The following is a 12,577-nucleotide window of genomic DNA, read 5'->3' on the forward strand; positions in this document are numbered from 1 at the left end:
AGCCACTGTGTGAACACCCCAGATAGAAACACAAAAGTTCGGGGTGAGAGTGAGCTTAGGAGAGCCCTTAGTGCACAGGCTTGATGATTGGTCTTGTATTGGGTTGGACTGTGAAGGTCCCAACCCTGTTAAAGGTTGAGGTGGGATTTGGGTGTTGTTAGCATCAGACATCACCCAGCTGTTCTGCTGATACTCACAGGTCATCCCCATTCTCATTCTGGGTGGGGATCCCTGCTGCCAGATGGGGCCGCCACCTTATCCACAGACCACTGCTTTCAGAGACACAGGTGGCTGGTGATACCCTTCACTTAGGTGTCAGTTCAGCCCCTCCCAACACTGCCACATTTTGCCTTGTGAGTATTTGTCCTCACTGCAAGTGGGGCTCTCACTGGACTCACTTCTAACGTTGTCACTCATGCAGTCCTATCATGGGCACTCTTCATAGAGGAGGGAGAAAGAGTATGGACCCTCTTTTTAGCTTTGGTGGAAAATAACACTGGGTTTAAAAACAAGCTCCAGCCTTCTGTTGTTGTTCTGTTATTACAAAAGCAATACCTATTCTTGGGTAGAAAAATAAGGTATCAGAGAAAATGCCAGGTAAGGGAAAGGCCTCCCTTTGGTGTGTATTGGGACAGACAGCATGGGCAATTGGGAGTATTCGTCCAATCAGAATGTTATGGAAGTTCTGGGGAAAGATGTTACCAGCAGCTCGGGCCAGGGCCAGCGAAGGCCATCAGCACGGCGGGGAAGGACACTTCTGCTCACAAGCAAGTGTCCAGTCCAAAAAGGGAGGGCAGCCTGATAACAGGACCCTTCGTGCCGCTGTCAAGTATCTGTGAGACTTTGCATGAATTGCCTCATCTCTCTGAGCCTTGGCTTCTTCTGTTGCTGAAGTAAGAGCAGTAACAGTGCCCCCACCAAGGAGTGGATGTCTGTCGACACACACAATAAGAATGGCGTGACACGCAGTGTCTGTGACTTGCCTGTCACCATTATTCTTACAGAGCACTTTATGTGAGGGATGTCAGCTTCGTTTCCCCAGAGTGTGGGATTCATGGCCCTGGTGGAGTGGGAGGGGATTTTTGGTGGTGCGTGGAGGAACGATTTTCTAACAGCTGTGGATTTATTTTTATGATTACCTCTTCTCGATAGCAGGTGACATCGAAAAGTTCCTTTTTGAATGCGTATAAGTAAAAAATGAATCAATTTGAAGAAAAATAATGGAGTGACTAAAAATATAGTTGGTGCGCGGTGGTAGCAGAAATCATGAGCACAGCGTTTGATACAGGGAGGTGACAATGGCCACACACCAGCCCGGAGCCTTGGTACAGTTTTGTGGTTATTTATTCCATCCTCAGAAACGACCCTGCCCAGCCCCTCTGTTGCCAGTGAGGAGGCTCACGCTGGGTGAGGGTCAATGCCTTTCGAGCCCCACACCCCACCCTTGGCAGGTATAGTCAGGAGTCTTTTGCATACCTGACTCATTCTCTGCCTCCCAAGGGGAGTTGGGGAATCTCTGTCTCTCAGGAGACAGACAAAAAGAACAGACAAAAAGCCAGAGTCTCGGGGTCAAGATGGCGCTTCACGCTTGACGTTGGTGCTCCATCCCTATCCCGTGGGCTACCTCTGAGGTCACACAGACATGCTGAACACATTAGCGGCTTCCTACATGTCTCTGGCCATGGGAACATCGTGATCTGCTGGAGGCACAGTCCGGAAGTGTGGGCGTTAGCACCCCAGGAGCAAACCTCAGCTGCTGAGGGGTGGGAGTAGGTGCCCAGCTGCCCCACAGCTCATAACAACAGTTCAGAGGTGAGTTCTGCAGTCTCTTAAAAGGTCCTTAGCACTACTCAGGTGTGCTCATCCATAGTGGTAATCTGTCCCTTATACACCTTCCTTGCCTTTGTTCCTTTCCCTGGATCACTTCCTCCCTTCCAGAACTTCTTGGAATAAACAATATGTACCCAATCCTTGCCTCAGGGGAACTCAAGGGGTTGGCCAGGAGAAGGCTGGATGTTCTCTGTCCATCGAGGTGGTCATGTGAGAAGCTAGAAATGGAAGAGTACATTCACGTCTTGTTGGCTGGTCGTATCTGTGATTTTGGTTGACAAATCTTTGAGGGTCTACCTATATCAGATCAACCTGGTTTTGACTATCAGCTCAGTGTCAGAGCCCCTTCCCTTTGCTCTTGTGGAAGGGATTCATCCCTAGGTATGGCCATGAAAAATGGGATACAAGAGAAACCATTGACCCAGTCTTTGAACCGTGCTTGGAAAATATCACAGTGTATGTTGACAAGAGGGATTGCTGCTGCTTTCCCCAGACTGTCATCTGTTAATACTGCCCATGTCATTACATCTTCAGAACAGAGCTCTTGTATTCTTAGTAGCCAAAAAAAAAAAAAAAAAAAAAAAAAAAAGCTAAAGCAAGCCACTCTTTGCTAGGCACTTTGAAGTAAGATAAATTCCTCAACATACCGCTTACATGCTATGGCTGAAGCTATGCAGATTTTAAGACTTGATGCAGTAAGAATTCTTGATGACTTTTAAGTATCTGGGTTTGGCTAACCTCTAGGACTCATTTTCTATCTATGTATAGAAGGTTAGTTGTCCCAGTAATGCACGGTGTTGCTTAAGAAAACTATAAGGAGGCTTTAAGGTTTCTCTCCTTTTTTCTTTAAAATCCCCAGAATTTTAAAATGCTGTATGTTCTAGTAAAATGCTTTCACTTAAAAACAATTTTTTAAGAAGTGCCCAAAGCTGCCATATGTGCTTTCCCATGTAATTTGTGTATCTTTACTGTATCCAGGAAAAGGGCAAGAGGCAAGGGCAAGAAGCAAGGGCATTTGGGGAAGAGGCATGAAGGCTTTGCTTTCCGGGTGACAAGGCTTCATTTGCATAATAACAACTCTGGGGCTGGAGATGACCTTCCCGAACTTTCAGAGCTGGAGCAGAGAAAGAGAGGGAACAGGGAAGATTGAGTTCAGGAGGGGTTAGGGGTGGAAAAGCTGGAGAACAGAAGGGCAGAGGAAGAACCAGGAGGTGTGCAGAGAGAGAGAGGATGAGGCAATGGGAAGCCCAGGAACAGAGTTGTAGAAGACTCAGCACCATGCTCCAGGCCAGCCTTAGCACCGGGAAGGAATGCAAACCTACAACTTTGGGGAAGGTTTTTGACATCTAAGGTTGAAGTGTATTTTTAATTAAACACTAAATAACTAGGTATCTCAATGAACTTGAATACCCACTTGGATGCTGGATTTGAGGCTGGGCAAAGATACAGACAGTTGGGTTTTTAGTGGGATTTCTAGCATCTCTGTAAATGGATTGGCAACCTGATTCTTCAAAGGCATGTTGGACTTTAGTGACTTCTCTAGTCTTTTTCTCAAAAAATGATTTTTAGATAAGTGATTCTGAAATCACCGTGTGGACCAGCAGCATGTGGAGGGCATGTTAAAATACAGACTCCTGGGTCCTGACCCCAGAAATCCTGACCCAGTAGGTTTAGGACCTGCCAGATATTTTACTCCCCGCATCATTTTACATTTCTCGTTATCCCTAGCCACCATTAACCACACTTGGAGAACTGCTGGCCTAGATCGCCAACACATACAAACATCCGTGTTGGAATGTTTTCTAAAATTAGACTATTGACCCAGAGACTACATTTGGAAAAAGTCTAGATGCTGCTGCTGGTGGAGCTTTTGAAAAAATGCAGCCGACAGCATCCAAAGCATAATAAAAACACAAGCGTCCACACATTTGTGAGTTCTGGTGTGAACAAAAGAGAGCTTTCCTGATCGAACCCTCCCCCCTACACCAGCAACTGTCCATTCCAGTGGTGCCTGCTCACCTTCGCGAGTGTTGGGGGCAGTTTGTCAGCTGATTGTCCTCAAAGCAAGAGAATGTGCTGCAGAAGCATTTCTGTAACCCCTATTTTAAGGATAAATATCAGCTAGTCTTTGTTATCACCTGTGAGTCATTTTCAAGGCTTGGCTGATGGGAACCAAGTGTGTTTGTTTGGGTGAGAGCCTAAGAGGGAGATGCGGGAAGAAGGGCAGGCACCTTGCGGGATGGGGTCAGGACTCGGCACTCAACTCTTGACTCGTAGAGAGAAGACAGATTCCAGATCTATCGTTTCCCGTTAGCTTCCACTAACTAGCTGCATGACCCCACTGGTCAGTCTGGCCTAAGCCTGTCCATCTGTAAGGAGAGACTCTAGTTTCCGAGTTGTGTTTCCCTCTGAGGGAAGAGGGCTGCTGGGAGGTTACAGGGGGTGGGGCAGTGCCTGGGCCCCCTACCCTACTGCAATCATGTCCTTCCAGAAGCATGCCTCTGTTTTCCCCCTATACTCTGGCATCCTGGAATATTTGTTTGAAAGATGACACATGTAATTTGAGAGACATCTGAGGACCAGGACACCTGGGTAGGTCAGTTGGTTGGACGTCTGCCTTCAGCTCATCTCATGATCCCAGAGTCCTGGGATCGAGTGTTGGTCAGCCTGGAGCCTGCTTCTCCCTCTGCCTCTGCCCCTCCCACTGCGTGTGCACACTCTCTGACAAATAAATAAATAAAATCTTTAAAAAAAATCTGAGGACCAGTGAGCTCAAGGGCCCCTTCTATTTCTAAAATTGTGTGTCTGACTACTTTAAAGTCATGACACAAAGACTCTTTGAAACCCTATTTCCAGTTCCTCAGCTCTGGTGATTGTGGATTAATCCTGGATGAGTTTTTGGTGAAAATGAAGATGTTTTGAGAATTCTCTGCCTCACTTCATCCTCAGCAGTCTTAAGAGGGGTATGGTGGGAGGGTGAGGAGAGGGGAGGGTAGGAGGCTACCTAGAAGGACTGACTCAAGGTCTTTGACCAACTCTGCCCGAAACGGAGCCATGGCCCTCCAACGGGTGTCCCTATCCACAGGGTTGAGAATCACTTCAACAAACCACAGCTCCTGAAAGGAGTAGAGCTGCATTCCCACACACTTGGTTGGTCCCTCCCATCACTGGGGCCCTGGTAGGACTGTCAGTGAAGCTGATGGTTATGTGTTATGTGACTCATGTTGGCCATCACAGCACTCTCCCAGAAATGTGACTTAGGACTTGGGACGCAAAGGTGAATTCATTTGTATCCCGTTATCCTGAGGGCAGAGCCATTGCCTCCTGCTGCTGGAGTCCTGAGACTGCCCTGCTTTCTGTCCTTCTTGAGACCTGGCTGCCTTTTCTCTGGAGTCTGTAAATTATCCCGGCACCTCTGGTTCCGCAGCCCTTTCCCATTACTGGAAAGACTCCTGGGATTTGTGTCACCATTTTTCTCATGAAGGGGCTTCACCCTTCACCTGGAGGGGACCTACTCACTTGCCCTGGGGAATAAACACCTTGATTGTTACAAGTGTATCAATCCATCGAGTTTCAGGTGGGGGAGAGGGGACAGCTTGCCTCTTCTGAAGGGAAAAGCAATGCTGTTGAGGTTTCACTGAACTCTGCATTATTAAAGTTTTTTTTTTTTAAAGATTTTATTTATTTATTCGACAGAGAGAAATCACAAGTAGGCAGAGAGGCAGGCAGAGAGAGAGAGGAGGAAGCAGGCTCCCCGCTGAGCAGAAAGCCCGATGCGGGGCTCGAACCCAGGACCTGGGATCATGACCTGAGCCGAAGGCAGCGGCTTAACCCACTGAGCCACCCAGGCGCCCCCCCCCTTTTTTTTTTTAAAGATTTTATTTATTTATTTGACAGAGAGAGATCACAAGTAGATGGAGAGGAAGGCAGAGAGAGAGAGAGAGAGGGAAGTAGGCTTCCTGCTGAGCAGAGAGCCCGATGTGGGACTCGATCCCAGGACCCTGAGATCATGACCTGAGCCGAAGGCAGCGGCTTAACCCACTGAGCCACCCAGGCGCCCCATGAACTCTGCATTATTGTCCCTGTGACACAGAATTCAAGGACCCATCGTGAAGCCCTGAGGGCAGAGCTCATCAAAAGTCAGGGACTGATTCATTCATTCATCTAAAGTATGAGCCCAGAAACTGAACGCCCAGAGGTAGTTTTCACATTAACTTAGTTCAGACAGTTCAGAGCCCTGTACCTGGAGCTGTGCATCCCTGCTTTGTAATTTGGTTCATTCTCTTCTGATTAAAAAAAAAAACGACTTCAGACCCTGTGTGGGTCTTTCAAAGGTTGCGATCTTTTACTATGTTCTTCCGTCTCCCAGCGGGCAGCAGAAGCGAACTCCAGGCCTGGAAGTGAGCAGACCCTGGGGAAAACAGAGAAGAGTCCAGGGGCAGTGGGCAGGGAACCAGCTCCAGGTTGGGGTCCTTCTCTTTTTCTCTCTGAGGGTTCCCTTCCTCCTTGGTTTCTCAGTATTGGCTTCCCTGGCACCCATCAAGGGACTTCAGAGTCTTCATAGGGAAGGATTTAGTAACCAGAAATGAGAGGAGAGAAACTGGGGGGAGTTCCCCCTGGAGCAGAAACCTGGAGGAGACACGGAAAAAAGAAGGGGATGCTCCCTTGTGCCCAAAATTCATCCTGTAAAGTTGCATCATCCCTCTTGGGAGCCACCAGCCACATGCACTGGGGAGCGATCAAAACACAGGAAGTTCAATCATGATGCATTGTAAGGGTAAAATGCACACCAGGTTCCAAAGACCTTGCCTGAAAGAAAAAAAAAAAGAATGTAAAATATCTCATTAATAACTTTAAAACTATTGATTACAGTGAAAGGATAATATTTGGGGTAGCGTGGGTGAAATAAAATTTATTATTAGAATTGCTTTCACCCATTTCTTTTAATTTTGTTTACGGTAGTTACCAGAAAATCTTAAATTATGCCTGAGGTTTGGACATTGCGTATTAGGATCGCTTGTTTCATTTTTATTTGCATGAGCCTAGGCAAAAAAAAAAAAAGAATGATTTAAGATATGTGCCCGGCAGCTGCCAGTTGACCCAGCTGATTTTGCAGAACTCCAAAGTTCTTTTAAGATAAACTCAGGTGTGCCTGGGGTTAAAAGTGGCCAACTCTGGATTTCAGCTCAGGCCCTGATTTCAGGGTCCTGGGATTGAGCCCCATGTCGGGCTCTGCACTCAGCATGGAGTCTGCTTGTCCCTCTCCCTCTGCTCCTCCCCGTTTGTGTGCTCTCTCTAAAATAAAATCTTAAAAAAAAAGATAAACTTGAAGTTCTTATTGATAGATAAAATAGCCTCAGAAGTTTGATTTGGGTGATTAGCTGCCCCCCCCATAATTTTACTCAAGTTTCAGACCAAATTAACATAGGCGTGTATTTCTTTTTTTCTCTTTCTTTCTTTCTTTTTTGTGAGTTGTGTAAGGTAGTGATTAAATTTTATTCTTTTGCATGAGAATATCCAGTTCTCCTAGCGTTATTTTTTATTAACATACAATGTATTATTTGCCCCAGGGGTATAGGTCTGTGAATCATCAGGCTTACACAATTCACAGCACTCACGATAGCACATGCCCTCTCCAATGTCCATCACCCAGACATCCTCTCCCTACCTCCCATGGCCTGTATATCTTAATTGTTTATTCTGATGCAGGCCCTCTTAAGTTCATACAGCCTGTTTTCTAGTCTCATGTAGTCCCAGCTCTCTGATGCAGTAGGTCCTGAGGCTGCACTTTGCATGAAAAGCTCATGGCTTTTTTTTTTTTTTTTTTTTGCTTTATATAAATATCTTTATTTTGCTTTTGGATGTATATAGCAGTGTACATTTGAGTGAGGAGGCTGCTCAAGCCGAATAGGGAAAAGGTTACAAAATATACATTAAAAATATTCATATCAAAAGCATGAGGATCCTTCCATCCTATTTTAAAGAACAAGCACATTCATACAAATGGAAGGGCTGTGACAGAATTTCCAAGTTCAAGAGCCTGTCACAGTAATGAGGTATAAATAACGGGCAAGAGGAGTCTTGCAAGCTTCTCTCTTCTCCATTGCTCACTGAAGTCTCATTCGTTTTTCAGGAGGGCCTTTGGTGCTCACTATCTGTTGGACGTTCTTTGTGGTCTCCTTCTCTTCAGATTTTACAGTTTCTGGTACAGGTTCTGCCTCTTTCTTTGTCTGATCCACTGGGACAGGCTTTTCTCCAGACTTTTGCTGCACAAATTTGGGTGGAAATTTCTGTCTTAGGTCTAGGAGTAAAGCATCCACACGTTGTCTCTGAAAAATAGAGCTTGGTTCTTCTTTCCTTTATCTTTGGGTTTGACTTTATCTTGCTCTTCATGATCTTTGAAATGCCACCAGTACCCTTTGGAAGGGTGGTACCGACAGTAGGACATGGCTTCATCAAAGGCTGACTGAATGCCGTGCACCGCAGTAAGCACCCTAGAGTTTATAACAGACCCCAAGTCTGGGGCTTGATAGATCACTCCAGCAATGATATAGTAATCAGCCAGTGGGATAACTTGGGTAGGGGACTGCCGCTGTTGCTTCCGAATGACAAAAAGAATGGGTTCTTGAGCATGTAAAAGGATGTATTCTACTCCAACCATTTGATTTAAGTGTTCTAATGTTAGCCTCTGCATTTTGACCACCTCATTATTACATGTTCTGTCATAAAAGGATTACTTCTTTCTGAAAAGTAATCCAGGACACTTCCACTGTTCAAAATGGGGATCCAGGAACTGTCAACCCAAGAGATTCCCAGCAGATTATCTCGAATATCCACCGCTGCCATAGTTCTAAAAGCGCTCGCAGGTTCCAAAGCTCATGGCTTTTAATAAGCACCTCAAAGGCAGGTGATCCACTGGAGTCAGAATTCTGATATCTTATGGTCAGCATCCGACAATCAGAATCTTCCCACACCAGTTGTCTTTTATAGCAATGATTAAGGAATCAAATGGCTTTATGAGGAGTGCAGGCAAAAGGCCCCCTGAAATCTAAATTCTGTTAGTGCAAGAGTGGGGTATGTTTCAAAATATCTTGGCCAGTGCTCATGCCTGACTATTTTAAGTCTTCTGACACAAGGATGGAGAATGTCTTACATACCTTAGTCAACCACATATCCACCTTTATTGATGAAAGCCCCTGGCTCCCATTCATCATGCTTTTTTTTTCTTTTAATTTTTTTTTTTAAGAGGAAACCTCTTTTTTTTTTTTTAAGATTTTATTTATTTATTTGACAGAGATCACAAGTAGGCAGAGAGGCAGGCAGAGAGAGAGGAAGGGAAGCAGGCTTCCTGCTGAGCAGAGAGCCCCGATGGAGGGCTTGATCCCAGGACCCTGGGATCATGACCTGAGCCGAAGGCAGAGGCTTTGACCCACTGAGCCACCCAGGCGCCCCTCATCATGCTTTTTAACAAGTTATTAATAAGTCAGAAAAAAATTCATTTGGCAAGGCCCCAGGTATTGGCACATGTTCCTGGAGAGGTGTCTCAAGAGAGTGACAATCTTGAGGAACCCAAGGAATGTTCACCAGTAATATCACGAGGGATTGCTATAGCATTAAGGCAGTTCCAGCCATCACAGCACTATCTTACTTTTCTTTAAAAAGATTTTATTTATGGCGCGCCTGGGTGGCTCAGTGGGTTAATCTTCTGCCTTCAGCTCAGGTCATGATCTCAGGGTCCTGGGATTGAGCCCCGCATCGTGCTCTTGCTCAGCAGGGAACCTGCTCCCCCGCCCCCACTGCCTGCCTTTCTGCTTGTGCTCTCTCTCTCTGTCAAATAAATAAGTAAAATATTTTTTAAAAAAAGATTTTATTTATTTGAGAGAGAGAGAGAGCGCGCACTAGCAGGAGTGCGGGAGAAGCAGGCTCCTCACTGAGCGAAGAGCCCAATGCAGGACCCAATTCCAGGACCCTGAGATCATGACCTGAGCTGAAGGCAGCCACTCAACTGACTGAGCCACTCCGCCCCCCTCCCCCCCCACCCCACCGACAACGCTATCTTATTAAGAGCACAGTATTTCAACTATTTGGTTTACTCAAACAAGAGCAATAAGATGAAAGCCAATGAACTATCAGAATGTTTGGTGAAAACCCTCAGCCTCTTGTCCTAAGTGTCATTTCCAATTTTAAAGGAATAAACACTGTTTACCACAGCAATCGTTAAAAAAAGTGATTTTGGGGGGCACCTGGGTGGCTTAGTGGTTAAGCCTCTGCCTTCGGCTCAGGTCATGATCTCAGGGTCCTGGGATCGAGTCCCGCATCGGGCTTATCCCTCTGCAGGGAGCCTGCTTCTTCCTCTCTCTCTCTCTCTCTCTGCTTGCCTCTCTGCCCGCTTGTGATCTCTCTCTGTCAAATAAATAAAATCTAAAAAAAAAAAAAGTGATTTTGTATTAAAGATATATAGCGTCAGGGGTAAGTGTCAGTAGTCCTTGGGAGAAAACTATTAAAATGAAGGTTTCGGTGTTCACGTAAGACTTTCTTGGTCTTAGAAACTCAATTTCCTGATGATGAGATATAGAACAGATACAGATGTAACTGAAATTTTAAGGCTGCTGGTATGTAACTATATCCTGATTTTCTCCCTGATCTTTCTAGATCAAGGTATTGCCAGCCTGGCACTACTGACATTTTGGACTGGAGAATTCTTTGTTGTGTGGGGCTGTCCTGTGTCTTATAGATACATAGCCTCATTGCTGGTCTCTGCCCATCAGATGCCAGTTGTCACACTCCAGCACCCAAGTGGTAACAATAGGAAGTGTCTCCAGATTACCAAGTGTCCCCTCAGGGGCAGAATCAAGCTCTGTGGAGAATTGTTCTGAACCAGGTCTAATGGGCTAACCCAATGCCTTAGTAGAGATAGGCAATCTCAGACACTCTCCCAGACCTACTGAACAAGACCCTGTGTTTTAATAAGACCCCAGGATGTCCATGTGTCCATACACCTGGTGATTTCACACCCATGTGCCAATCCTTCCACCATGCCGTCCCTCCGAGTCAGGTGTGTGACTCAGTTTCTCCTTGCAGGAAGCCGATGAAGCCCTACTCCATAACCTACGCCTTCAGATTGAAGCCCAGTTCCTACAGGACGACATCAGTGCAGCAAAGGATAGGTACAAAAAGGTAACCATGAACCTTCTGAAGCCCATCCCCCAGATAACCTGGTTTGGGTCTGGCCAGACAAGGCCAGGGCACTCGTGGCTGACACTTGAGCCTGCTGTAGTGGGTTCCTTTGGGGCGTATTGAACCAAGTGGGTGATGGATCGGTTGCTGGGTGGTGCTTAGTGAGGCAGACGTATACCAAGGAAGAGGCAGTTGTGTGTGTGTTGGGGGGAGAGCTTGGGAACTCATGTCTGTTGAGTACATTACAATTCACAAAGTGATTTTGCATGGATCCATCTTGAGTAAGCTAGGTTTGTCAATTGTTTCAGCTCAGGAAATGCAGAAATGCAGAAAATGTAACAAATGCATGTGTGTGTGTGTGTGTGTATGTATATATGTGTGTATATATATATACACATATATGTATGTATGTGTGTGTGTGTATATATATATATATATATATATATATATATATATATATATTAGCTCTGCCTCCAAGCCAAGCCAGTTAGTTGGCATTCCGGAGCTTTCTGTCATGTAGTGCTCTGCTCTGCCTCCCACTCCTGCTAGCTTCCCACAGGCCTGACTTTGGGGGGCCTTGGTGTACTCAACAGATCAAATCCTGGAGCTGTGTAACCAAGGGCAAGTGGCTTTCCCACTTGGAGCTGCCTCATCTTTAAATGCCAGACTCTCCTTCTGACAGTGGTGCAGTTAACTGTAGTGGACCTGTGAGCCTGGCCATGGTCCTGGGGGCTGGACTCTCTGGTGAGCTGTGGCCTCCCTCCAGCTCTCTGGGTAGTGGAGGGAGGCTCTAGCTCACGGGATGTGTTGCCCCTGGAGCAGCCCCAGCTAGTGACCAATGCATGTCGGTGGATTCATACCCCAGCTCCCCCTCACTTGCTGTTCTGCATGGCTCCCAGGGAGCCCCAGGAGGCGTGAGCATTGGGTGCCCACTGTGCTAACTTACCTGGTAACACTCTCCTTATTGGCTGCCTTCCCTTTCCTGTCTTACTTTATCCTCCAATAACGTTTCCTGGCATCTTCACCGGCATAAACTGCCCTCAGATCCGTCTCTTGGGGCCTGTGTCTTAGCCGGCTTGGGCTGCTCTAACAAAGTACCACTGACTGTGTGGCTTAGAAGTAACAGAAATTTGTTTCTTACAGTTCTGGAGGCTGGTACACTGAGCCAGTGGGTGCCAGCCCATCAGGTTCCGGAAGGGCCATCTCCCTGGCTTGCGGATGTCTGTCTCCTCATTATGTGCTCACTTGGGCTTTCCTCGACGCCAGCTCTTTGGTGTCACTTCTTCTAAGGGCACTAATCCCCTCATGGGGCCCTATCCTCATGACCCCATCTAAATCTAGTTATTTCCCAAAGACCCCGCCTCCACACCCCAATCCCACTGGGGGTTAAGGCTTCCATAGGTGACGTTTGGAGGGTCACAACATTCAAACGGCCTGCTTCTGGGGAAACTGAGGCAGCATGTGAGTGTCAGTGAGATCCCTGGTACAGCTTGGAGCCCAGTATGTCCTCAGTAGCGTTAGACTCTCTTCCTGCCTCCGCGTAGACCTGTCTGCACTAGGTGGGAGGCCA

At 46.6% G+C, this 12,577-nt stretch overlaps 1 protein-coding gene and 1 pseudogene across 1 annotated transcript in view; one reads left to right on the plus strand and one right to left on the minus strand.

Annotated features, from left to right (window-relative positions):
- Nucleotides 1-12,577, plus strand: part of BFSP1 (beaded filament structural protein 1) — a 40,347-nt gene that overhangs the window by 7,284 nt on the left and 20,486 nt on the right. Inside the window, exon 3 of the mRNA XM_047747063.1 lies at nt 10,912-11,007. Coding sequence (XP_047603019.1) covers nt 10,912-11,007 — 96 coding nt within the window. The remainder of the gene's footprint in view (nt 1-10,911; nt 11,008-12,577) is intronic.
- On the minus strand, nt 7,658-8,676 carry LOC125109956 (mediator of RNA polymerase II transcription subunit 6-like; annotated as a pseudogene).

Source organism: Lutra lutra, chromosome 9, assembly GCF_902655055.1.
Source record: "Lutra lutra chromosome 9, mLutLut1.2, whole genome shotgun sequence".
Lineage (NCBI taxonomy): Eukaryota > Metazoa > Chordata > Mammalia > Carnivora > Mustelidae > Lutra > Lutra lutra.